The sequence below is a fragment of the Adelges cooleyi genome, unplaced genomic scaffold (assembly GCF_023614345.1).
Source record: "Adelges cooleyi isolate 19-005CV unplaced genomic scaffold, UGA_ACOO_1.1 ACOO_flye_CR_arks_rails_tigmint_CR_PRNA_651, whole genome shotgun sequence".
In the NCBI taxonomy this organism is placed as follows: Eukaryota; Metazoa; Arthropoda; class Insecta; order Hemiptera; family Adelgidae; genus Adelges; species Adelges cooleyi.
In genome coordinates this window covers 5,344,856-5,372,816 of record NW_026096352.1, presented here as the reverse complement: position 1 = coordinate 5,372,816, position 27,961 = coordinate 5,344,856, and the positions used below count along the sequence as shown (strand labels likewise).

At 30.8% G+C, this 27,961-nt stretch overlaps 2 protein-coding genes across 4 annotated transcripts; one reads left to right on the top strand and one right to left on the bottom strand.

Moving 5' to 3' along the window:
• The first annotated feature begins 507 nt into the window (after positions 1-507).
• Positions 508-16,535, top strand: LOC126845024 (integrin alpha-PS1). 2 transcript variants are annotated; one of them, XM_050583594.1, is made up of 18 exons: positions 508-900; positions 2,919-3,046; positions 3,321-3,344; positions 11,209-11,312; positions 11,845-11,972; positions 12,041-12,243; positions 12,354-12,564; positions 12,628-12,765; positions 12,850-13,245; positions 13,318-13,552; positions 13,619-13,862; positions 13,943-14,091; positions 14,186-14,427; positions 14,498-14,727; positions 14,794-15,062; positions 15,275-15,369; positions 15,444-15,570; positions 15,947-16,535. In XM_050583594.1, the coding sequence occupies exons 1-18, from the start codon at positions 713-715 to the stop codon at positions 16,160-16,162; spliced, it is 3,327 nt and encodes a 1,108-aa protein (XP_050439551.1). In that variant the 5' UTR covers positions 508-712; the 3' UTR covers positions 16,163-16,535. The 2 variants fall into 2 exon arrangements, with proteins under 2 accessions (XP_050439551.1, XP_050439552.1); XM_050583595.1 differs by lacking the exon at positions 3,321-3,344.
• Positions 16,314-26,542, bottom strand: LOC126845025 (hemocyte protein-glutamine gamma-glutamyltransferase-like). Of its 2 annotated transcripts, none has more exons than XM_050583596.1 (14): positions 26,408-26,542; positions 22,469-22,674; positions 21,859-21,983; positions 21,472-21,604; positions 20,989-21,215; positions 20,637-20,811; positions 20,304-20,558; positions 19,033-19,195; positions 18,481-18,578; positions 18,060-18,226; positions 17,841-17,964; positions 17,114-17,274; positions 16,902-17,032; positions 16,314-16,788 (listed from the first exon to the last, which is right to left on the bottom strand). In XM_050583596.1, the coding sequence occupies exons 2-14, from the start codon at positions 22,659-22,661 to the stop codon at positions 16,644-16,646; spliced, it is 2,097 nt and encodes a 698-aa protein (XP_050439553.1). In that variant the 5' UTR covers positions 22,662-22,674; positions 26,408-26,542; the 3' UTR covers positions 16,314-16,643. The 2 variants fall into 2 exon arrangements, with proteins under 2 accessions (XP_050439553.1, XP_050439554.1); XM_050583597.1 differs by lacking the exon at positions 26,408-26,542 and adding an exon at positions 22,874-22,979.
• Positions 26,543-27,961: the final 1,419 nt, after the last annotated feature.

Below are 27,961 nucleotides of genomic sequence, written 5' to 3'. Positions count from 1 at the left end.
AGCGCGTGAGTAAGCCTATTCTATTGCTCCACTTTGAGCATATGCAACGATATTTTTAGGTCACGGATTGAAATGCACTAACAAACATTTAATAATACGTATAAGTTTGAGGCTTCTTTCCTTTTTTTTTTTAGTTGCTTCTTATATTTTTATAAGTATTGATAAAAAGCAAAACATACGGTAATCAACATAGAACGTAAACATCACAAAAGACTATAGGAAATTAATTGTAATAGATATGGGATTATTAGGATCATGATTGGTGTGTTTACGGTCTGTATAAAATATGATGTCTTGACATCACGAACCTCAACTCTCGCGAGTCGCTATTGAGGAGTGTGCTATGTGGATACTGGATTCAATAGTGGTCTGTGGAATGTCTCGACCGCGGTGTCGCCGACGAACAAGAGGCGACGACCCGTTGGGGTGGTCCATGGCGACCAATAGGCGATCGCCTTGATAGCAGACGACCGACGATCTGATAACGGACTATTGTTTACAAGTGTTGCCTACGGGCTCATGAGTGCAGGTTGTCGACGAATGATTTACTGTCGTTCGTTGCGGTCCGTGTTTGTCCAGCGCGCCGGCCGACACACGACTGTGTTGATGATACAAAAAATTATTGCTTCTAAACAAAATAATGGCGGGATGCACAACGGTACAACATGTGGTTGTTGACTAACTAAACGATAGCTGGCCGACGACGTCGACAATGCTTGCATTATTCAGCCTCCCGACTCTGTTGGTCGTGTACTGCACCATTATCCGCTGGGCGCACGGATTCAATTTGGAAGTGAGATTACCAATTGTCAAGCATGGTCATTTCGGATCGTACTTTGGATATTCGGTGGCGGGCCATCAATCGTTCGACGATCTCAAAGGACAAGTCGAAAATAGTTGGTGAGTGCCTGTTATTTTTACAATATCCTAATAATTTACTTGTTCTTTTGACAAATCGAATGCGTTTGGTGTACCAGATTTTTTTATTTAGTGTACTAATTAATTTTTTAAATCTATTGGTAATTTATGACATTTCAAATTTTTTCCTGGGTATGCGAGAAGTATAAGAGATCAGTTTCCAATTATATAAGATTATTAAAAAGAAATGTACAGTCCTTAATATTATTATTATGTTAAAGCTTATTCAGTATAACCAACACAAAGCTTCAAATAGTGTATAGGTTGATTTGAGATTGGTCACATAGGGCATCAGCCCCCTCCTCAATATAAGCTTGTGTTTGTTGAAGTCTCCATTGGGCCAATAACATTCGAATAAATTACAGGAACTAAGACCCCCTAAAAATCAAGTCTTAAGTCCACTTACGAAAGAGTAGACATTGACTTTATTTTTTTTTCAAGCAACAAATCAAAATTATGAAACAAATTTCATAGTAGATTCAAATGATATAACATATAACATAAATCAATTTACATATAGTTAAAAACAAGACAAATTTCTATAGCACTAATCTGAATTTATACCAAATTATTTTACAAACATTCAATTTAATAAGACTTTAAATAATTATGCAATAGTTTTTGTGAAATAATAACCCTTATTAAGCCACTATTTTATAGATTAGCTCTTTAAAAAAAATTTCTAGATAGAACTAGCAATTTTGAATTTTATACAGTATTCTACAGCAAATCGGCATACAACATTTAATTAACGTTAAAAAATAAACAGAAGCTGTAATACATTGATCCTAACCCTTATGCATGTATATTCTTTTATCTATAAAATCACATTGAAGTGTTCAAATGAATGTTATTTATCCCTCAGTAATAATAATTCCTGGAAACCTGTGACTTGTCCGATCTCAAGTTGCTGGCTTTTTTAAAATTTAAAAACTTAAAAACTATAGAAAAATAAAATAGGAATTAAAAAGGAAATTACATTTTTTTAAAATGGATTTTATTTATTGAAAATTTAAGTCATTTTTAGCCCATATGTCATATACTTGCATATTTCCATTTTTTTTTTTTTTTGGACGACTAGGACTAACAATTTTTAATATTTACAAATTATTCAATACAATTATAAATTTACAAAAACATTGAATACAAATTTAATATAAACATGAAATATTTTTGATTTCCGGATTACTTGCAAGGTCAGGCCATTTTAAGGCCATACAAAAGTAGAGAGTGTTACCACACATCCTGACACCCTGATTTGTAATAAAGTTGTTACTATAACTCGCTTTATTATATTTTAGCTAGCACATGGCGTTGTTCATTACAAAATTAACCAATATATTTTTAACTTATCTTTGCTTATTTATTTTTCTTTGCAATTCTTTAATAACTTAAATAATTTTTAAGTTAAGATTATATTTTTAATGTTTTATAGATTGCAAATGGCTTATATAGGATCAATATATTACAGCTTCTGTTTATTTTTTAACGTTAATTAAATGTTGTATGCTGATTTACTGTAGAATACTGTATAAAATTCAAAATTGCTAGTTCTATCTAGAAATTTTTTTTAAAGAGCTAATCCATAAATAGTGGCTTAATAAAAAAATTGTTGTTTATGACAATTTAGTAGGATAGTATTTTTTTACGATACTAAACCTCATTTTTCTATGCGTTCTAGCAACTTATATATCATGTAATATTTTGCACACTATATAATTTCAAAATATAGTTCATCTTATTTTTAATCAGATTTAATCTAATTTCTGTTAAAAATTGATTTACATATTTATAGTTCAGCCGTGTACCTGACATGTTATGATTTTATTTTTAAAAACTCATCAGTTAATCAAAATTTTAAATTGATTTAAAGTTTTTTAATTGTAGTTTGAGCGTTTTAATATCTATATTGTGTGTTATAACTTAAACTTTTTACTAGCGAGACTAAAGCGAGAAAGGCTTTTTAATTAAAATGCTAATAATTTCTTGTATTTCATTAGGATTTTAGTCGGTGCGCCTCTGGATCAAAATTTACAACCAAAAACTAACCAGTCTGGAGCATTGTGGAAATGCCCGCTGACAACATTACATGAAGACTGTGAACAAGTAGTAACTGATGGAAAACGAAGTAAGTATTTCCATACATTATTTCCAAGAAGAGACATTTTTTTTATTTAGAGCTATTTTTAGTACACTTGAATATAGGTAAAATAGAAAAAGAGTGAATTAATTTGCAGATTATAAAATGTTTTGTTACGATGGTATTTGTTTTAAATATAATGTTTTAACATAATTGTTTTCAAAGTTTTTGGTAGTTTATAACATAAAGAAATTAAATACATTTTAACCTTTATATAATGTGAAGCTGTTGATAATCATTTTTATTTTATTTTTTAAAACAGACCTCAATGGACACCATGACCCCTGTAAGTGAAATCATGGTAAATGTATTTTGTGTTTGTTGATGGTTTGTTTTGCGATTTGCATTTTAAAATGTTATGTGTTGCATCATAGCATAGTATATAAAGCCTGTTTTTATTTAGATCATTTCTATAATATTATAAATGTTATATTTATTTATTACATTTTGTAACAAGCATCGCTATTATGTACATACTGCTTTGTTTAATTGGATTTTACATTCAATGACTTACATTTGGAAACACAAAAAGCATTTTGATAGCATATTTGATTTAAGCATGATTGATTTTAATATGTGAATACACGACTCATTTGTATAATATTACGCTTGTGTCATATTATTTACTTTAAATTACCTATTTTATTCTATATTTGTTGAGACGAGTATTAGATATTTAAATATTTTTATTTTTTGTATTATAACATAGTCACACTGTTTTATTATTTAGCATGATATTTAGTATAGCAGCAGGTACACAACTTTATTAGCCAAACCAATAGCTCTTTGTTGTGTATCTAATATAATATGCTTTTTAGCTAATGAAAATGATTCATATTTTTTTTTTAGTTCTGTGTCTAGATCTGTGATAGTTCTGTGTCATATATAGGCATTTTAAACTAATATCCAATAATGCCTCTGCACTTTATAGTTTATAATGTACAATTTTTGTCTTCTACAAAATTTCAATGAATGATTCTTGTATGGTTCTAATTTTAATATTTAGGTCGTAGTAATAAATAAATTACTTAATAAAAAAGTATTATTGTAAGTCTTTTTCTAAAAATCATAGAATAAATGTCACAGCTGTTATTTGGTCCTATCTCATTTTCGAATTAAAAAAAGTACATCCTTTTGTACGTCTGTTGAAGAATCTTTTTATACTATTATGGTAATTTTATTTATGGGTGATAACTCCTTTTCTATAGGCAATATGTAAATTCCAGACTTATGTACGGTTTTCCATTTAGAGTCATTATCATTTCTGGCCTGACCCCCAGTCATTAACAGATTTTGTCGCGTTTCTTTTGAAGTTTTATGAAAATTATGTTATTCGTGTGGGACATAATATTGTCGTGAGTTACATTACATTATAATATTTTGTGTGTGTGTGTGTTTAGTATTATAATCATTACACGTTTACTGGCCGCGTTTCCCTCTCCATTGCTCAAGATATACAATCTAGTTTAGTATACTAACGATTATGAAAAAAAAAGGATATATATGTATATTATGTATAAAAAACGCACTTGAAAGAAATACTTGTGTCTCACAATGATATGGTACAAGAGGCCGCGGCGACGAGTACAAGCAATGATTAACCCTTAGGTCAATACGTTAACGCGACGCCCACATATAACATTATGACGTTGTTAACTGATATTATCTAAAAGACGGATGTGTATACTGTGGTCTGTGTATAATACATTGTTTATTTCAAAAAGATACTCAAAACTTATAGGATTTTTATAACTATTCGTACAGTGCAAACAGACATCTTTGAGGCACGTGTGACGTGTACAATGAAATCCTAACTTGTAAAAATATCTTATACAAATGTATAATGAACCGTGCCGTTATATTTAATATTTTCCGTAATCCGCGTTTTATTATAGATTATAACAATAATATATTTATATTTATATATGTGTATATTATATATATATACATTTAATAATTTTCAAACGTTAACAATTTTTACGACGACCGGTTTACCACTTAATTTGTAGAAAAAAGGGTAATTTACTTATATATATTACCCCGCACACCGCCCGCCGGCTAGTTTACCATAATGTTATGTGTATGTGTGTGTGTATGTTTATTACTCGTACTAAAATAAGTTATGTTTATCCACAGTACATGCGTTCTTTGGTGGGTCAGCAACATCTGCTTCAATATTAGTGTATACCATTGTATTTGGTCTAAGATCGATGACTCCCCTCGGTTATATCATATTTCTGTATGTAAAACGATGGGGGTTACCAACTATGTTTCGATAAAAATTGTCGACTGCCGGAAATCGACCAAAATGATAACATTATTTTGCATGTTGTTTGAGGTGCATAAAATATAAACAGCTTGACGCTTAGTAAAATAACAGTAAGTAAAAAGAAATAAACGATAGGTATTAGTTTAAACGGCGACTTATGATATAGTGCAAAACGATTTCCTCCACAAGACCCAATCTCACAACTCGCGAACCAAACGTGTATTTAAAAAAAAACGATAGCCTTAAAAGGTGACTATTCCCATTTGCCCTACCCTAAATACGCGTACACTCATTGTATATTTTCATCTTAGGCTTTAGCTTGTGCGGTTTTTTAAGGTTCATTGTATGTTACTAAAAAAAAAAAATCAATAGTTTTGTTTACATAATAACATGATACGAATATGCACGATTGATTGACAAAAAAAAAAAAAAAAATATGATGTTTACTATATTAGACTTAACCAAAGTCCGTGTGCACGTTGTACTGTTAGTTTTGCGATTATAAATTTTTGTTTGTCCGCGCATTGACCTTGAATGTTAAAAACGCATTTATCAAAATTAAACGCTGACGCATTCCATTGCATTGCTGGAAAAAGAAATGTGCGTCCGAGCAGTTGTATGGACACGACCGTGCATGCTTTGGTTTCTTACAGTGTACACCGAAAGTGGCGAGAAAGTGCATTCATTTGTATTATTTCATGTGTACATACTCCAATACAACAAAACGACAATTGTTCTAAGTCGGTGTTCATAGTTTGCCTTGTGGTGTAAGCACTTGGTTTCAATGGTCTGAAACCTCAATTGCATGCCGAAAACATTTATTGTATTTTAAACTGATGTGATTGGTCATAACATTTACAATTATGTATCACGTATGACGTCCAACTCTTGAATTAAATTATCATTATCATAAATGAGGCGCTGAGCTCAATACTAATCAACAATTTACAATATTAATTTTTTTGTTAAAAAATTAGCTGGTCGAGTCAGTTTTATTTATCAGATGTGTCATCGTAAAAAAGGTTTCATTTTAAATTAGGCCAGTACATATTGCGCTTCAAATACAATTAATTGTACGCCATAAAAAATTGAAATAACCAATGACATTAGTTTTTTTAGCTACGGGAATATATTTTGTTGGCAGCGTTAAATTATAATTGTTTTATTTGTTTCCTTGTATATAACTTATTAGTCAACAATTTTATATACTTACTGGGTAGGTATGTACTTGATTTTTCCCTGACATTTATAACGTCATATTTATTTGAGAAAGAGTGAGCATTTAATTTTTTTTGCTGTTGCCGTATAATTTTTTGCGTATCCACACATTTTTCGTTGTTCTAGCATTATCTCAAGTGTATACTTACATTGCATCTGAACTCCATTTAATTCCCAATTTTTTTCGTAATCGTTTGTGGGACGATTCATATTTAATCAGCAACTGGGCATAACTTTACTAACGTTTAACATTATGTTGGATTATTCGATAACCGTTTGTCACTTTTAAGGTTGTTGCGGTTAGTTTAACGTTGCAAGCAAATGTTTGCTTAGCAAAATGGGGTTGAATAGAATTTAGTAAGGCCGCAGATTTAGTTATTATTCCAATCGTCGAACTGGCACGTAACGTATTATTGGGAGAAGTAAAGAAACGCGTGCGAGCAGCTAAGTGCATATATGTATTCATTGCTGCTATGTAAGGTCAATGGCATACAAACATAAATCGTCAAGACTGTTTTGTTAATTTATTTCTATTAATTTTTAAGTGCTATAAAGCTGTTACTGGCTGCAATTTTTTAATTAAGAAATATTATTTTTTTAAATCGACCGCAAACAGGTAAATAAGTTTTCATTATAATGCGCTGTGGATTATCATGGCCTTAATGAATGTATGCGGTACCGTGTAAAAATAAACCGTGTGTTTAGATTACTAGGATTGCCTTTGCTTCGACAGCAATATTTATCGACGATGTCTGCTTAACTTCCATTTTAAAAACTATGCAGATGGTCTGTTGGTTCTGGGTGTACTATACTGTTACAGGACGGCGGTTGTTATTGTATTTCCTTGTCAGAAACTAATTTTTAATGATTTATTACCATTAAATTTTAAACATTGCGTTTTTATTTTTAATCATGTTTGACAATAAATAACTGTCGACGATACGATGTGTCATTTTTATCATAATTTCTAGTTTCGGTATTATTAAAAAGTACAAATTTTATTATATTCGTTGTGTATCCTCGTCCTACAACATTTTAATATATTCATTTTTATCATATGCCGTTAGATTATAATAATAGATAATGTAATGAGTAGGTAGTATCAGTAGTTTTTTTACAATTTAATTTAAAACTTGAACTGTGTTGAATTTTTATAAATTCGGCTCTTTGAAATTATTTACAATCCAAACGTTAAAAAAACTAAAAACGTATACTAACACGTATAAAGGGTGTCCCACAAAGATACATAAGACAAATGAAATAACTTTTGTTATAGTAAATATTTTTAAGATTTTTTTTTTCAAATTAATTTATACTCATTTGCGCTATAAGCGCCTTGTTTTTTATTGCACTTAACTATTCTACTTTTTTAAATTATTATTTTATAATTAACCATCTGATACATCATTTTTTTTTATGTATTTTTGATTTTGAACTTTGTTAACTTTAAAATACGGCTGTTATTTTATGTTAGCCAAATTCTTTGCTTACTTCATTCAAGCCGTGTCTAGAGGTGTAAGCGCCTAATAATTTTTTTATTTAAACTCATCTTTATTATAGGTAGTAAATTTAACAGTCATAACTATAGTTAATTAATAAATCGTATTGTTAGAGAAATCTAAAATTGGAGAGGCACAAAAGTTGTCTAAACCGTTGAAGTCGTTATTATTTATCAAAACTCTATAGGTAACAGAATTATATTAGGGTTTAGCAGTAAAATACTATCAGTACTATCATTGATTATAAATATTATAGATAGCCCACCGAGACAAATTTCAGTTCTGGACGTCGACACGGGATTGGCGCTAGTAGTACCAATTTCATTGAAAACGATACTACTAGCGCCCGTCCCGTGTCGACGTCCAGAACTGAAATTTGTCTCGGTGGGCTATCTATAATATTTTTAATCAAAGGTACTATCAATTACTATTAGTAGACCCTGCGATACACCGAGAGTTAATCTAAGACATAGTATCACCGAATCCATATCGGTTATATTAAGCGCAATTTTGGTTGTTTCTTATATATGTTAGACAACAAATATAAGCATAGTATATTTTTCGGGACTGATTTACATGTTGCTTTTTTCCGCCCAATTGAATTTAATTTGATTTAAATTTAGGGAAGTTTATTAATATCTAATTTAATGATAGTTCACCAAGACGTTTGATCAGCACCTTTTAATAATTAATGTTAACTCGAACATAATTTGTTGTTTTCACGCTCTTGTGAAATATAATATTTTTGTATATAATACATTTTAATACTATAATGTACCAATGAATTTAAGAGTAAGCTGTCATAACTCGTACCGTATTATAGATCATATAAAAAATAGGTTTGATTTTCAATTCCCAGGCGTGTCGAATTCACCATTTGAACTAGAACTACCAGCAATCGACAAATACACGTATTTTATTAAAAATTATGTAGTTCAGTTGTATTATTGAAGTTCAATAATTTATAAATTCACGTTTGTACGGTGTATTCGATTAGAAAATAAAAATATTTCGTCTTACCGGAGTGATTCGCCAAACAGTTTTCTTCAATTATAGTTAAGAAAATACATATGTATTATATCATATGTATTATACATATGTATTATCATCTATATAGATGATAAATAAAATTTTGCTGCTTTAAAACGATTGAACGATACACATAATATTTCGTATTGTAACTTTATTTCAAATGGTAATCGTTTTTTTGACACGCATGTGTCGACCATTCGGTCTAGAGATATTTTATGGGTCTGGACTCTCGCAAATATTGTTAACGACTGCCGTGGTCCAGTTTTAAACTCGAGTTTTTTTTTTCAAATATTTCTGTTGTTTATTAAATATTATACACGACAATTTTCATCTCGATATATTCATTAAACCTGAAATCTGACCAACACATTATACATCATTATAAATTTAAAAAAAAAACCAAAAATAATGATTTCTTAAATTATGCAAATATATGCATGGTCTTGTGAAGCGGTAAAATACTTGAATTGTTATTTGTAATGACTATTGCACGCAAATGGGTGTGGCTGTTGATTAATTTTATCTTGCATTTGTGCATAATGTTTCATCCAAGGACTAGGTATATGGCTCTTACGGCTTTCGCGACGATGATGCCACCGTCCAACGAGAAGCTCTCCAAGGATATTTGAATGTTAATGCCTAAACTGTATTATGTGCATCCGAAAAGTTTTAACAGAGACCATTAGGTACGGTGTCGCGCCTTTCCCTTTCGTCATTATTAAACTGGCGTACACATAATAAATAATTATCGCGGTAAAATATACATATATGTCTGTTATATTACGCCTAACACTCGAGTACTTATTGTTTGAGATTTAATCGTCCTAGCAAAATAAATAATATTATTACAGTTCCGTCGGTACTTGTTACAAGAACAGTTTCATTTTTACTACACTTTAAACTCTAGTGAAGTGACATAAATCCAATTATCCAAAAAATATCTTAATTTCTGATTTCAAAATTTTAATTCGGATTTACAGGAAAACTTCTATTTTAGATTCCAAAAAATCATACACAAACTTTGACAAATCCACATTTTCCTTATGTTAACATAAACTGAAATAGAGGGGGATGCCAATGTACTTACATTTACACACGTTTTGTGTTCTCGGCAGATTAAATTGATGATCTGTATTAATTATACATTTATACAAAAGTTGTACAAAATACAACTGCCTACAAATCGCCATTACTCAAATATTTTATCAATCGAATCTAACGAATTTACACATTTGTTGTATTTGCAAATTTATTTGATCTTTAAGCTTATCTTATGTATTATGTACTGCAAATACTTTGAACTTAAAATATAGAATACCGTGTATAACAAACATCACTTTAAAAATTATAGAAATGCATGATTTATAATATACATATATAATATATATGCATTTTTTGTTGGTATTGTATATACATTGTATTTTTGTTCATTCATTCATTAATTTAATCATATAAAGTATATTAATTATATTATCTCGTTGATGTATACATAAATTAATATATTATGCATGTACGGCGCGATAAGAGCTGAATTGAATAGATAGCCATTACAATGTAATGCAATTTGCGGTGTAAATTATAAGATTATTGCTTAGACAATGTTGCAAATAAAATGACTCTTAATTAAATGTTTGCGGTGTATCAAATTGATTTTTATTGGGATTTAGACTACACTAATTTAATACTTTTATCTACGCGTACTATTTATTAGTTTGTGGGTATTTGTGTATAGGTAGCCTGCAAAAATATAGTTAAAAAGAACAAATGGGCAACATTAACCTTATTGCATGATATATTATTGTGTTCTCGATTGATTTTTTGGCGCGGTTTTAAGGCCAAATGGGTTATTACTACTATTATTATTAAAGGCAAAAGCTGTTTTGGTATGGCTAAGGAGAAAAATATTATATCCTTGGATGACATTAAAAAACTCTTTCCTAGTTTGCTCGAAATTCCGGAATCTTCTTATCTATACATTTTCGGTCTAACTGTATGTGTTTGTATAATTTATGTAATTTATTTTATAGTAGCAAATAGACATTTAAACGCTTTATTTTATATCACGCAGGTATCATTATTCTGTGTGTTTTGTTTGTAAATCATGTATACTTTGACGTTAATTTTCTCTTCAGCTATCGATTCCAAAAATTTGGCGCCACCTTTGGCCGAAGAAATTAAAGACGGACAATGGTTAGGAGTGACGGTGCGAAGTCAAGGCAGCGGCGGAAAAGTCATGGTATTTATAATGTATAAATTAATAGTTCGTTACACAAAGTAATGTAAAAAGAAACTCTATTCAGATTAATAATAGTTAGTGGTTATGTTATAAAAGTTTTCAAGCAAATTTATGAACATGTACAAATATCGGAAAAATGGATGGTAAAAAAAAAAAACTAAATGTAATTGTTTCTATTTAAATAAATTACTTTAAATTGCGGCTTAATAACTCGTTTATAAATTAGTTTTACATTACAATGGGCAATTTAAAAATAATCTATTTGGTGTAAAAATGTAAGATTCAAATTCCCGTTTTACAGAAACTAAATAATTAAAATAAAATAAGTGCAAAATTATTTTATAATTCTTAAAACTATTTCATTATATTAAAAATATGTTCAAATGACTAAGCAAATAAATTCCTTAAAAATAATATTATTAATATTTTTACTATATGTATTATCTTTAGCAAATTATTTATTTCTGATTTCAATAATTAAAAATTTAAATCTATAATGTGATAAAAATAACAGACGATAATCAAATTTCAGGTTTGTGCTCATCGATACATCACACGTGGTCCTGGTTATCAATGGGGACAAGGGCTTTGTTACACACTAACACAAAATTTAGATTTTGATAATTGTTGGGAGCCGTGCAAGGGTCGATCAACAAGCATGTATGTTGTTAAAAATATTTATATTACCGTCGTCTTGGTATGTTTTGAATGAAATAAAATTATTTCAGTGGTCACGAGCAATTCGGGGTTTGCCAAGCTGGTACTAGTGGCATACTATTGGAAGATGACACCATAGTTATTGGTTCGCCTGGAGCGACCTTATGGAGGGGTACAATGTTTATGGTCAGTATATCAGACGACTTTCTGCACAGGGACAAAACATATTATTACAGTCCTCTTTCTGAACCCGTTGATAAAGACAGTTACTTAGGTAAATTAATTTCTTATGAAATCTATTTAATTTGTGACAAGATTTTTTTGGTGTAAGGTAATGATGTCCCGTTAAAAATTAAATTAACATGTTCTTATTTTTATTTTCAGGTATGTCTGTGACTGCTGGGTTTTTCTTGGGTCAACAAAAAATGGTGTATGCCGCTGGAGCACCTCGTGCTAACGGAACAGGCCAGGTTGTTTTGTTTACCCGATCAAGACCATCTGTAGGTCTAATGGATGTAAAATTAGTAATTAGCGGTGAACAATTTGCTTCTAGTTTTGGTTATGAATTGGCAACTGCTGATCTTAATGGGGACAAGTATGTGAATTTAAATTTACACATACTGGTTATTTGGAATTAATTGATGCTTAATTATTTTAGAGAGCCAGATTTAATTGTTGGTGCACCATTTTACTTTAATAAAGATTGCGGTGGTGCCATTTATATCTACATGAATAATGAAAACCATTGTTTGAACTGCAAACCACCCATAAAGCTTGTTGGAAAACCAGAATCGAGGTATTCAAATACATTTTATTTTCGGTTCTTATGAGCTTATGATTTTTTATAGTGTTTTTACTTTTATTGTTTGCGATTTTATAGATTTGGGTTCGCTGTAGCTAATTTGGGTGACTTGAATAAAGATGGTTATGATGATATTGCTGTTGGTGCGCCCTACGAAGGAAATGGTGTAGTTTATATTTACTTGGGATCTGCTCTAGGTATAGTCGAAGAACCTTCGCAGGTGATTAGAGCAGAAAACTTGGAGGTGAACGATCTCAAAACATTTGGTTATTCGTTGGGCACAAACAGTATAGATTTAGATCAAAATGGCTATCCTGATTTAATAGCCGGTGCTTATGAAAGTGATATGGCAGTATTAATTAGAGCTCGGCCAATAGTAGACATAACAACGAGTATTGGACCATCAGAAAATCTTAAGAATATAGATCCAACAAAATCTGGATGTTTTGCAAACAATACATCATCATTTACTTGGTGAGTTTATTATTCTTTTAAATTTAGTATAGCTGATATTATTGTTAATGTTTTTTTTTTTTCTCACCTTAGTTTTACATTTGAAGCGTGTTGTTCATTGGAATCCGTTGTTAAGACAGGCTCTGGCGGTGAATGGGGTGCTCAATTGCATTATAAATTAGAAGCAGAAACTTTTCAGGAAGGTCGAAAGTTTTCGAGAGTTTGGTTTGGACCAGAGGAAACGTTAAGACCGCATAAGATAGAAAATAACGTCAACTTAGACCACAACAAAAAGAAATCTTGTCAACAACACACTGTATATCTAAAGGTACGATATTGGTATTGATTAAGTTTGTATTCCAAAAAGTCTTAATTATGTGCATTTTTTTTAAAGGAAAAGACTATAGATATTCAGTCTCCCATTGCATTACGCATTACTTATTTATTAGTGCAAAACAACCCTCCAATGCAAAACCCTGGTGATCCAGTACCTTCGTTAGCCGATTTACCTGTTTTAAATCAAAATCAAGCAGAGAAAATATTTTTTGCAACATTCCATAAAGACTGTGGAAAGAACGACAGATGTGAAAGTCAACTACACGTAGATGCTCAATTAGTGCTGCCGCTAACTCCCACAAGTAATTAGCTACATTTTTATTTTTATATAAATTTACAGGTTCTTTGTTTGTTTTTTTTACAATTTTAATTTTTTTTATAGTTAACGAGTATGACTTGGTAATGGGACAGCACCAAGAAGTGCTTCTGAATACAACGGTTTACAACATTGGCGAATCTGCTTATGAATGTAGATTGTTTGTTTCTCATCCATATTCATTCAATTACATTGGTCCAGTTAAGATGGATGATGTAAGTTTATCAGGGTCAATAAATTAATTATCAAATATTTTAAAAGTATATACTTTAGAGAGTTTTTACTTTTATTTAATTGTTTAATTTTTAGACAAAACAAGTCGATTGCAATCCTTTTAATAAAACTTTGGTGGTCTGTGCTTTGGGCAATCCATTTAAGAAATCTTCTACGTCTAACATTCAATTACGTTTTGATTCTAAAGAATTGGATGATGCTGTAAATCGTTTAGAGTTTGTAGTATTTTCCAATTCTACGTCTCATGAAGAAGATCCGCAGAGCCCTTTAATTCTTTATGCTAATGTTATTAAAAGAGCTGAACTTTCCTTGAAAGGGTTTGTAAATTATTACACTACATTGTTTTATCAATTAAAGAAGAATATTTTTTTGGAATTTCGTGTTTAGGTTAGCGCGACCTGAACAAGTGTTCTATGGCGGCCAAATCAAAGACGATCTCACTGTAAAGTATCTCGATGAAGTAGGATCCAGAGTACTTCATACTTACCAAGTGTTTAACTCTGGTCCATGGAAGGTATCTAACCTAGAAGTTCATGTCGATTGGCCATACCAGGTAGCCGGTCATTTTACTCCAAAAAAATGGTTGTTGTATCTTGACGAAAAACCTTACGTTGAAAGTGAGCTAAAACATATTAAGTTGGTCAAAATTGCCTGTTCCCAATATGGATTAATTTTTTTTTTAGCCTTGGGCGGTGGAGAGTGTTTCTTAGCTCAAGATCAGGTTAATCCACTCAACCTGATTGTACGTCCAGGAGTACAAGAGATGCCTTTTGAAAACATGCATAAAGAAAATCCTGGCCTATATGATTTTTTGAATTCAAAAACGACGAATTATGAAATGAAAAATAGCACAGGATTTTATCAAAATAGAATACGCAGAGATCTAAATTATTTTGTAGGCGCCGAGACTTACACCAAAGAAAATGGAAAACATCAAGAAATTGTTAAAATGGTAATTTTTTTTTTTAAATTAAGCAACCATTATAAAATTAAAATATAAGTTTACTGTTAAAAGAGAACTACTAAAACTGGTTATTAAATGGTTTTATTTATTAACATGTATCCTGTGCTACATTCAATTCAACTAAGTTATTTAAAAACATTTTCATACGTTTAGTGGGTTTTTATGACTTGTGAAATGTAGTATATTTTTATTGTTTTTAGAATTGTTTAATTGGAAATGCCAAGTGCTTCAAATTCCGATGTGTATTGTATAATTTACAAAAAAATCAAGAAGCCACTATTTTTATCAAAGCGAGGTTAGTGTTGATCAATTAAATTTTATACTATTGATAATAATTAATTGTTAAATAAAATCTTCAAATGATTTCAGATTATGGAATGCGACGTTATTGCGAGATTTCTCTAAGGTCCATTCAGTTCAAATTGTGTCTCGAGCCAAAATTCATGTACCCACTGAATTTCTGTTACAGAATAATCATTTAGATGATGAAGCTGAGGTATGAGTACATTCATTACATTTTTAGCTTTGATGCAGAGCTGTTTTGTCATTGTTAATTAGATTTAGGTTTGAAACTTGTCAAATGCACTGATTGAAGTAGTGTGATTTAACACAACTTACAATCATGTTGTTTATAATTATTGACAATTATTTCTATTGATTTTGATCAAAGATATGTTTTAAATTTTCAAAAAATGAGCGCTTGTTTAAAGAAATTAGGCACAGGACATTTTGCAAAATGACAGTGTATTTATGAGTCCGAGTATAGTATTTAGAATATTTTTGAACTGTCAGTTAACTTTTGGTCGCATTGTTCATTTTTAACAAAATAAAAATAGTTTAAATTATTATAATATACATTTTTTTTTTTATAGGTGGAGACTACTGCCAAAGTGGATTTGTTGGAACAACAAAGCGAACCTATACCGTTATGGATTATTATCCTAGCAATACTGGCAGGACTATTGTTGTTTATTTTATTAACATTACTCCTATGGAAATTAGGTTTCTTCAAAAGACGACGACCTGACCCCACGCTAAGTGGTAACATTGAAAAACACAGGGTAGATGATAGTTACTATGATTATTAAATCTTAAATTACGAGTTACTTATAAAAAAAAGAAACATTTTTGTTATACTATGTAATTTATTATTTATTATTACAAGCAAACTTAAATATAAATATTTTTATAAATTATTGCATTTTTTTTACAATGTATTTCTAAAAGACTTATAAAAAAATTGTAGACTTAAGGCTAATATTATGACGGTACTTATAGATTAATTTTTTGTAAAAGTGTATTTATAGTATTTAACATTTTTCTTTTCTTTTTTCTTTGTACATTATTGCCATATTATAAATTTAAAAGACTTTATTTAATTTTATTGTATTTCATGTATTTATAGTAGATTTAATATTTACGTCTTCCTATACAAGCTTTTCGATGCGAATAACCAACTTAAGCTTGTCGATATTTTTTTTTACTTATTTTATAAATTAAATGTTTTCTTAATTAATTAAAATTTATTTACAAATTTGTTTGTACATTTTTACAAATATATTGACTACTTTAAGGTAACACTGTTGCAGTTGAAGTTTTTTTTATATCGTTTAGTTCTACTGAGTTGAACGACACTGTGACTGTATGTTCTCCGTTTTTCTCAGGCTTAAACAACTCTGCATAAGTAACATTTTTTTCGTTAGGATTCACGTCCCTGCAACAAATTCCATACAGTTAACATACAACGGAGAAAATGCCCGCAAATTAATATATATATATATATTTTTGTTTTGTTTTTTTAAAGAAGGTAATTTTTGTTTGAGGTACCTGAACTTGATTATTTTGTGAATACTAGGTCCTTCAATACTGAAAGTACAGTTGGTCAATGGTATTGGCAATGGGTTGTTAAATGAAAATCTGGCGGTGCAAGGAATATTTACTTTCGGTTGGTCGCTTAACTGTAAATATTATTAATTTTCATAAAAATAATAATTTGAGTGTTATATAGTAACATGTTAAACTAGTTAATCTATTCATACTGTCACGGTTAGTTCTGGCTTGTGTACGGTAAAGTCATCATCCTGGCTCCACAACTGTTCGGTACCGTCCACATTTGCTAAGGCCGTAATTCTTATTAAACTATGCGCCGATAGCCTGTCCAAATACTCTTCAGGCTTTACAAAAGTGTGTAGGTTCTCTCCTATTCAAAAAAAAAAAACATTGGTTAAAATGTTTTACAGCGGTAGTGTTTATTTCAGGGGCAGTAAAACAAATACATATTCTATCAGTGTTGAAGTTGAAACTTGTACGTGTAAAAAGTAAAAACAACATACTAATTCATCTAATAAACAAATTTCACCTTAAAATTATGGGCGCGCTATACATTTTTCCAAAAAAGTCGAAATAATTAAAAATGTTCAGGAAATATTCTACTATTAAAACTACTATACAAAACTAAAAAATATCAAACACTCTTTCCTCAAAAAAGGGGATGACACTTTATTTATTTCACTTTTGATATGATGATAGGTAATGACATAAACGAACTCTATTGGACAGACGACCAACCTAAAACGTAACACCCTAATACTTAAAAGACAATCGTAAGCACATAATTTCCTTTATAATGATTTCTATCGATAATTAATATTTTCACTATCTACAGATTCACATGGACGCATTTAATTTAAATTATATAGGTAATAATTCCTACAGTCCTGAGACTACATGAGCTTTAAAAGTATACTAAGATCAAGAAACACATACTTTGATTAGGTTTTAGTGTGATTTTCACTTGTTTCCTCATCAGTCTATCCACTGTCGTGCCCGTATATAGTATAGACGACGCAGTGAGTACTATGGAAATGCTTCTGGTTTCCATTGATGTGTTCTATGGTAAAATAGTAATAGGTATCGGTTTTCCGATAAATTAAGTTTCATACAGATGAAAAAAAAACAAAATATTTTATTCGCTGCTAAACTCACGTGTACGCTGATGGCGATTTTAAAACTCTCCCCGATGGTTATCTGTTCGATGTCGAACAACTTAAACTCCACGTCTTCGATCTTGGGGTCTTCCATTTCATAAATACGTTGGGCGATGGGTACCATTTTTATAGCTTTTTTAACAGCCATTTTATCCTCAGGTGAATCTAAAACCACCATATAAAACGTGCTGGTGATCATTTTAAATATTTACAATAACACTAAGCTCCAAGATGAACTTTTCTTATTTGTTTGAATTCGGTACCTTCTCAATTGCGAACAACAATTACATTTTAAAACAAATTTAAATGCTTAGCCCTATTCGTTTTATGATATATGTGATAATTTTGAAATATGTCATGCAAAATATTTTACTGAAAATAATGTTATGAAATTTTAAAACCACAGTTTTAATACGCACCTATTGGGTTCTTATAGATTTCCGTGATATCTTCCATGTCTTCTAGTCCGTCTAGTATTTCTTGACCGATTTTCTTTGTTACTATAAGCTTTCCCACGCTATTATAAATAAAAAGACAGATTGAATTTAATTACTTTATATATTTCAATTGTATAAATTAAAGGTTCGGAATTGATTCCGACCAAATTTAAATATTCAATTTATACTAGATATGTTATGTGTATCGGTTAAATCTTATAATATATTTAAGATTTTATTAAAAATTATAAAACATTTTATCTTTGGAACTAATAGAACGTCGAATTGTCTTATATACATCCTGTGTTAGTTCCAGACGCTATATATTTTTTCATTAAGTTTATAACAGCATTTGGGAAATATATTACTAGATTGATGCACATAATATATTTTTAATTTAAGATTAACGGTATGAATTCCAAAATCCTGGCGTAGAAAAAATAGTTTGTAAATTAAAAAGTTGTTAATCCTACAGCGTGGATTATCGACTCTGATTACAAATTATTATTATTATTTTAAACCTTCTTGACTTACTAATTTGGAATAGTTTTTACCCTGGCCCAATAACCTTCACTGGACTCTTTGAAAACGCACATATCCGCTCTGACCTCAGTGTAAACGAACGGTGTGTCATATCCTATATTTACTTCGCCTTTCCTAACAGCTTCTAAAGGGGCAGGGCCACATCTATACATACCTAAAAAAAGTCAAAAAAATATTTAAGCAAAAACCGACGGATTTACACAAACACAAAATAATATAATAAAAATTTAGCTATTGTCTATAAAAATTTTATAGACAATCGTTCGGTTGCTCATTATTTTTGTTATGATTTTGGGAGCATACCCTTATTGTAATTAATGGATTTTTTTTTAAATCTATTCACTTATTTACTTGACAGTCGACCAGTAAAGTGTAAAATATAATAAGACTAGGTGTTACGATGTCGGCAAGAATCTCAACGAAATGAGATAATGTGTGCAGTGCCTTCGAGTACCACCCAGGATTGTAGTCCGTAGGGAACTGCTGGGTTGTATAATCTGACGAAGAAGATAAGAACTTCTGGTGTGAAAACGAAATTTTAATGCTTGTCGACCACAAGATAGAAGATGAATAAAATACATAATGCCTACGAATATAACATCAGTGTAAAGTGAGTGTTGGGTATTGTAGAAAAGCGACACCAGGAATAAGTATCAAAAATGAAAAGGCTATGTGAAACTACGAATGTAACCGGATTGATTGTGCTTTACAAAACACTATGTTTATCTGTAAGTATTACTAGTATAGTAGTTTGAATGATTGGGCAATTCACATAATTTATTTGAACTACACGTAGTTATTATATTTTACAAATTACAATTACTCTCGATTCGTGTAACTAAGTTGCATTTAAGTTACGAACTATATCCATGGTTTTTAAATTTTTAAACACATTTTTTTGGCTGTATTTTTAGTTTTTTTTTGTATTTTCAGTTTTTTTGAGCAACAACATTGCGTTTATAATATTATGTCTGAAAAATTAATATTTTATTGTACTTTCAATTAGTTTAAAAAGTTGTTAAATCGTTCAGACCCCGATAGGAAAAAAGACGGTCTTTACTTTTTGCGCCGTTCAAATGAAATGAAATGAAAACAAAACGTAAACACATTATAAACATATTGCGTTTGTTTTTAAAGACTTTGAAAATTGAAGGTTGTAAAATATACTTAACTGCAATTCGCAGTTGAAAAATAGTTTTTTTTTCTGATATTACAATTATTAATGGCGAATTAGTTAGGCCTAGTTAGTTTGTTTGACTTACTATCGCTTGTCTCCTGTGGAGTGCCATCGATGGCTTGCCAACCGCCGTAACCTTTAGGCAAGTCCGGGCGATCCATCCACACGTCATTCCACACATGGAAGTTCCAACAAGAGTCGTTGGTGTAACTTCCCGGATGATTGCCTAACTTTTCACCTTTAGCGTCGATGTAAGTGTCGATGGTCAAACTGGAGTTGGTGTCGTGGGCTGACATGTAATTGGTCACGGATCTACACGGTATGCCTAAAGCCCTACAGACTGTTTTAACGAAAAAACATATTGTTCAATAATGACATTATACCTAAAATTTTGTTTATGGTCATCCAAAATACTCACTGGTGACGATGACACCAGAAAACACCCAGCATTGGCCATACTTAACCGGTTGTTGTGTGTTGTAAAACTCTTCGAAAATAGGCGTGCTACCTATCCAAGCGAAAGGACTGGTGCCGTCGTCAAACGAACCATCCCATCTGCCTTCAATCAGACCGTTATCGTCCACATTGTTTGTCTACACACGAAAATCATGGTTAATTAGATATACGTACACTTATTTGTCTTTTAGTATTGAATATGTCTCATAATAAGATAGGAAATATCCTTTTTTTTTTTTTAGGTTTAGCGTTATTATTTCGGTAAACAATAAATATACTACTCCTCAAAGTGAGAGTAAAAGTATTGAACTTACGATTGCTGAAATGCATCTTGACATTTTCACCGGACTTCCCCTTTCAGAGTGAGGTACGGCCGCCCTGTCTAACAACATCATGACCGAAGGCAAAACGGCCGCTTGGAATTGCCCATAAAACCATTGGTACCCTCTGGGCTCCTTGAATGTGCCCTGCCATACCTTTCCGTTGTCGTTCAAAACATATTCCTCTAATTCATCCTCATCGTTCATATGTACACTGTCGTCTAGGCAAAATCATAAAAAGTCCAAACCGCACGTTTGAAAATATTGTCTCAAAAGATATGTTTTGTGTTGACTATTTAATCAATAATTTAGATTTTTTTAAAGTAAGACTGGTAGTCAATAAAAATGATTCTCCTTATTTCTTCTTGGTTGATTAGAAACGTATCATAGCAAATACATATTCTACGTTGAAGGAGTTTGTTAAGAACTAACCGACCGTTACAAAACCATAAAAATATTCTATATAGTCAAACTCACTTTTACACCACGGATTAAAAAGTATGTACACTTGCGATTGAACTTCATGTTGATTGACCCCAGCAGCACCTCTGCGAGCTGTGTGTAAGACTATTTTCCAAACAGCCACCGGAGCATATGAAGGTATCTGTACCTGTAGGCAACATTGTAACATTGTATAATGGTACCCCATTACTATGAATAAGAAAAACATAAATACTAGAGGTGGATGTAGTAGTCTTTTTTAATTTTTTGCGTCTACCATATTATATAATACTACCAGATGAGTAATATTATTTAGTCATTTATTTGTTGTTGAGTACAATACATTCGTAATTATTACCGTCGGGCGTTTAAAAGGTCGTAAAGTGTTCTTTAAAGTGTAAAGTCATCTTCGATTTTACTAACCTGTACGGTGACTGTATTTCCTGTGATAGTGATGAATCGAGCATCCCATTTATCGTCGGCCAAATTAGCTTTACTGCTTATGATTAAAGCTGCGCTTGTGCCTTTAGTCGGCGAAGGGGCGGGACCTTAAAACAATTTCTCATTTAGTTTTCTTTTTGTTGGAGGTAGAAAAACATTCGATAGGAGTAATTCGGTGAATTTTAATTGTTAAGAACAGCGACATGGTAAAAACTTAAAAAGGAGCAGACGTTTGGATAAAATTGTTTACACTGAAAAATTCAAGAGTAGTATATGAGTATTTGTATGATATAAAGTAAAATTGATTGTATACTCTATCTCACAAAAAAACGGTAGTGCTGTATGGCGAATTCCGGTCCGTCTCGCGCATCCCCACGCTGCTTTTCGCCTAGTTCTCAGTCGGAATGCGTGAAACGCTGCCTTTGTTTCGTGAGACAGAGTATAGTCTTTAATAATACAGTATGGTGGGCGGTGGCTTCAACTGTTAAAGAGAAATCACGCCAAAAAGAAACAATTCGGAGGAAAGCTACTCTTTTTCAAGCTTGATTTTTCCAAAACTATGATTTTATCAGTTTGCTTCTAATTGGCTTACCTGTGACAAATACAGCGCGAACAACGTCTTTATTAACGTCGATGGGTCTCTGGAATCTAATGCCGAAGTAAAACGGTTGGCCTCGTCGGAATATAGCAGTGGAACTGGCTTGGAGCATTTCAAATCGATCGGTATGATGTTCTATGGCATTTTCCATAGAATACATATGAGTTGAATTTACCGATAACGCCATGATAGCTTGTTGTCTGTAAAAATTGAAAGGAGAAATTAAAATACATGATTGATCGTTTAATTTGTCAACAGGTGGATCAGAGGCATCTAAAATTCCACTCGAGCTAATAATTTGTATGATGTTTTTGTGGTTCATTTCAGAGATCTGTTAATTGAAAATATTTAGCCAGATACGTACATTTAAATAAGTATGATTTAAAAGAATCAGATTACCTTTGCAATTTTATGGTTGGTATTCTGATGCAGCCGTTTAAAAATACTAAACTACTAACTACACGTATATTATTGAATCTGAGCAAAATATAAACGTGCCATTTGGGAATCACAGTATATTTATTTGCATACAAATATTATACCATGTAAATCCGCGAATATATATATTTTTAAGATCGAGGTAAACGTGTGTATGACCTACAGTAAAAACTAAAAAGTCTGTTGGATCTTTAAACGTTTTTTTGATACTTTGCCAGATTTAGAGTTTAGTACAGCAATAGGTAATTCCCAATATGCGAGAGATTATTCTCTTAACGGATGTATTTTGTTTATAAGAATGTCTAAACGTACCTAATTGTTTTCAGTAAATAGATAGACGGAGTACAGTAGTAAAATATCTACAGACTATTAACAAAGAGAAAATTAAAGTTCATTAAAAAAATAAAACCCCTGTGAAATAAAGTTATTAGTTTTGTAACATACTAGGAATTATAAAATCATATTTATACGTTTTTAGTTAAGTGGAATGTGAAATAACAACATGTCAAGATTGTGAAAATGCATCAGTTTTCGAAAATTAATAACGTAGATAATGAACAAAAAGTATTACACTACCGTCAAACTCATAAGAAATTGAACGATCAAAAATAGATTTTCCTAATTCATAATATATTATAACAAAGATCTATGACATCCTGTATACTGTATACGAATGTCTCGTTATTTATTGGTTTTGTTTTTGATTAGAAAACTATTATTAATATAACTTCATATTAATTTATTGTTTTTTTTTTATTAATAGGCCCCAGAAGTATATGCTTTAAAAACAACGGAAAAATGCTTGCATATATGAAAAACACAAACATGCATGTTTTTAAAAATTATTATTTTTTAGTTTTTTTTTTATTACGTTTTTAATGTATAAGGTTTTTATTACGTTAAAACCAATTGCAACCATGAAAGCTAAATAAAAAAAATAATAGGTATACTATATTTATTTTTTAAAACTTATTTACAACAAAACAAAATAAACGTAGAACTTTTTTCATGTAATAGTATTCATTTATAATTAATAATTTAATTTTTTTTATTAGTACTTCAAGAGAAAAAAAAATTAAAATATGCTGTACATATTGAAAATATTGAAATACGAATTATGTTACAATTGCAAAACAATTTATTAGTATTTACATTTTTTTAATTCTTATTCAAATTTGTAACTTATCTAGCTTTTTTTTTGTTGATTTTTCAGTCTTAATGCATATATCTTCATGTCCTATTCATAACTTACAATAAAATAACAATAACGATATTTTAAACTTTTAACCAATGATTTTCTAGTTCAGCGTAGGGATGAATGCGATGTGTGTGTGAATGTCCTCCGGCCACATAATTTCATCATTGATAGGTATAATGTTGTCTTGTTTAAGTTTCAATGGGTTAAGGTAATGTTCGAATTCAACCGGTTTATAATTTAAATACGATAGTGAACACATCTGCCGTAGGTATGCCAGCTGAAGTACAGTTTTTCCTCATAAAAACAATAGTAGGTTATTGTTTTATTTTCATATCGCTAAGTAATAGGTACATTTAGAAATTCTTTTAATTACCGCCATTTATGGAATTTTAAAGGAAAAGTCTTTGTCACTAGAAATACACGTGTATTGAATTTGTATAGGAAAAAAATATATTAAACGTATTACATCTATGGTATAATATTATGTGTTAGTAATATGTTTAGTTTTAAAACGAATAATCGATTCTGTTCTGGGTAAACTGTTATCGTTTTAAGTTGCATCCGACTGCTAGTAGTTCAAGGATCATTAATACTTTTCATTCTACATTATTTAATGATGATTACATTTTTTATTATTATTGCAAAAAGAAAATATGTCAAATGACCATTACTGTTTTGTATGAATTGCTACCTATTGCCTACGGCTTTTACCTATTGTCCAGCGTTAACCTGTTTTTTTTAAGCTACTCGCTATGGTCGGATTCGTTTATGTAAAATTCGTTGTTAGGTATTATTATTTGCTAGACAATAAAATTTAAAACAATATAACACAAGTTTTCTGATCCACTTAAAGTTTATATGTGCTATTGTCAGCTTGTTTATTTAAGAAATTTGTTTAGTTCTTAACTGAAGGTATTAAACAACTAAATTTAAGAATTAAAACTAAATTGTCGACAATTGTTATAAAGCACGTTTGGTTTGAAAATTAACGATATTTGAAAATTTAATTTGTTGTAAAGTTATTAGTTTATATGAAAGCGTTTTATTTATTTTGCTTAACACACACACATAGTTATAGTTATTATTATATTAACAATGTACCTATCGTTTAATTTAAAATTGACATAGTAGGTCTTAGGCTATCAAACTTTGTTAAATCTTAATTAGATGCTATACTGTTAATGCGATTTTTTGTGACGATTATAATTTTAAGATTGCTGTTATTATTATACCAAAATGTACAATATATTTTTGTTCGTCTACGTGAGTACGTCTGTGCGTGAGTATGATTTGTTGACCTCAAGTATTTGCCAATGATATGAATTATGATTTAATAGACAATATCCGATTATATGACGTAACGTTACCTGGCACTAATTCACATTAAAACCGATTTGGGTACTAAGAATAGATTTTATCGCATCATAGGCTGATGCCCGAATTATACTGAGAAAAAATATTAACATAATACAAAACACATCCTTAGTAGTTGGGTGTTTAAAAGTTTTTGCTTGCCGTCCGTCCTCGAACCTTACAGAATTGTCTGATAAATTTTTTTTTTATGGAAAACGCAGTAAATCTTTTAAACTCACTTGGTATACTATGTTCGCATAGTGGTGTAAATAGTGGGTTCATTGGCAAGTACTTACACCAGGGCACCATTTTTCAGGGGGCACAATTTTTTTAGTGATTTCATATATATTGTACCTTTATTAAGAGAACCCGACACCGCATTTCTGTCTCAAACTAAATAACTGACAACAGCAAAATTGCGTTACTTAGAATTTATATTGTGGCGTTTAGGTTTGAAATCAGAGTTTAAACACAAATGACAAATTTTAAAGAAGAGAATATTTTCGAGGACATATTACTTTGTTTTTTTTATAACGTTTTTATTAAAAATATTGTCAAAAAAAAAAATAAAAATGTACACCTTTTTAAGAAAACCTAACATGAATGTAATTTTTTATCTCAAAATATTAGTGTAAATTTAGTAATTTTGTGGAATCTGATATTCACTTGTACTATCTAAAAATAACTAAAATTCATAGCATTATATGAAAAACAATCACTCATATAACTAGTATTTAAGTAAATAATTTGTTTGGTGAAGTAATGTGAAAGCGATTTCTATATAGTCTATGGTTATATTTTGTCAAACACGGCGATATAAATTCCAAGGGACAAGTGTTGAGGGCATTATTCTTAGTTTTACACTAGGGCACTAGGGCATCTAGTTGCGCCACTGTGCTCGCTGTTAATCGGTCTACGTTTAATATTATTAAAAAAGTTCTTACCCTGAAATGTAGAATACAGGTTGCAATAATCCACTTGAACGGTTGCTGACGGAACGGCGACGCGGACCAGAGTGTTTATCGGGATAACCTAGTTTTTAGTATATATACAAACATGCAGTACACCTACTCAGGCTAATAAACTCCCCCTCCCCCCCCCCCATTTTGGCAATGCGATGGTCAACGTTCAAATCGAGTCTTCCTGTAAGGAAAAAACCTGCCCGTACGGATTGGTCATCGTCGTCGTCGGTAGTTCTAAAATCCGCTGGCCTTCAAACAGTATTATTTTAAATATTAAAGCGAATATGGTACCTATAAGTTTATCACACGGTATTTCCCGTTACGTGTATTGAGTACCCGGTCAAAACGAACGGATCGCCCACGAGAGCATATCGCATGGGTTCACGAACGGCGGCTGCATTGAATTTTCTAAGGTCACGGTCCGGTGTAACAGGTGACGTTTGAATGTATAATAATAATAATAATAATAACATTAATTAAGAGCAATGAGATCGTTTGAAGGGAAAAGTTATCCGAAAGACGTTTCCGTTGCTGATTACTTGCGATGATAATATTACATGTACCTATATTGCACTGTAAATGTCTGTTTATAAGTATTAAATATATACATTTATAATAGATAATAACAACAATATTAATCAACCGTCAATAATGAAAGTCTGTATGATTCGGCAAAACCGGAAACATTATCAAGGTTACCAACGAGCAAAACGTTTTTGACCCCTTCAAATACTTGTGCGGTTTGTGCACGGTAGGTTGCTACAAACACAAACAGTCCATACCATTAAGTGATGCACTTTTGGTAAACCCATATTCATAACGTGATAATTTAGAGTTGTTTTACTTAAGAGTTTTCTGCTTAGCCGGAAAGTTAGAAGAAATTCAAGATACAATTATTATTACTGATTGGATACATTGTAATTGTTGTTGTATTCATTTTAGCGTTAACCACCGTGTGTTTGTAAGTAAATATCCTATACTTGGATCCAAGTATAGGATCCAACGGAAAAACGTTTACAGTTTTTTTTAAAATAAATAACACAATACGGTATTAACTCTACAAAGTACAAGTAGTGTATATACGATTTTCGTTTATAAAACTAGTGAGCTTAATGATAATAATAAGTTATTCGATAACGTAACGTTAACAAAACGAATAGCCAAATTTTAAATGTAATTTAGAATGTGCCAAGAATGTAATAAATGGAAGACTAAGTATATGGGGAGTGAATAAAAATATAATAGCCTATTCAATCTCTATTTGTGTTTATTAAGTAATGAACACTTATGTTATTTTTTCATTAATTTTTTTAACCTTAGGAAATGTTCATTTTACATAGAAAGATTACCCCTGATCTAACCGTAAAAAGTCTATGCTTTCCATAGAAAATAATGTGGTTTATTCATTATGAAACGCTACTATATCTTATATGGTTGAGGCGTCATAAGAAAACATCCATTTCTTAAAAATACTTGTTTAGGTATCAGATTCGTTCTAATACCGGTACATGAAAGCTTTATACTTTGGAAGTTGTT

Bases quoted from the DNA above. Each gene is read 5' to 3' on its own strand.
- LOC126845024 (XM_050583594.1), top strand. From the start codon at position 713: ATGCTTGCATTATTCAGCCTCCCGACTCTGTTGGTCGTGTACTGCACC. The intron at 13,863-13,942 runs GTAATTAGCTAC...TTTTTTTTATAG, and splicing joins GCTGCCGCTAACTCCCACAA to TTAACGAGTATGACTTGGTA. The intron at 15,571-15,946 runs GTATGAGTACAT...TTTTTTTTATAG, and splicing joins ATTTAGATGATGAAGCTGAG to GTGGAGACTACTGCCAAAGT.
- LOC126845025 (XM_050583596.1), bottom strand. From the start codon at position 22,661: ATGGCGTTATCGGTAAATTCAACTCATATGTATTCTATGGAAAATGCC. The intron at 21,984-22,468 runs GTAAGCCAATTA...AATTGTTTTAAG, and splicing joins TCGCGCTGTATTTGTCACAG to GTCCCGCCCCTTCGCCGACT. The intron at 20,559-20,636 runs GTGAGTATTTTG...TCGTTAAAACAG, and splicing joins TTCTGGTGTCATCGTCACCA to TCTGTAGGGCTTTAGGCATA.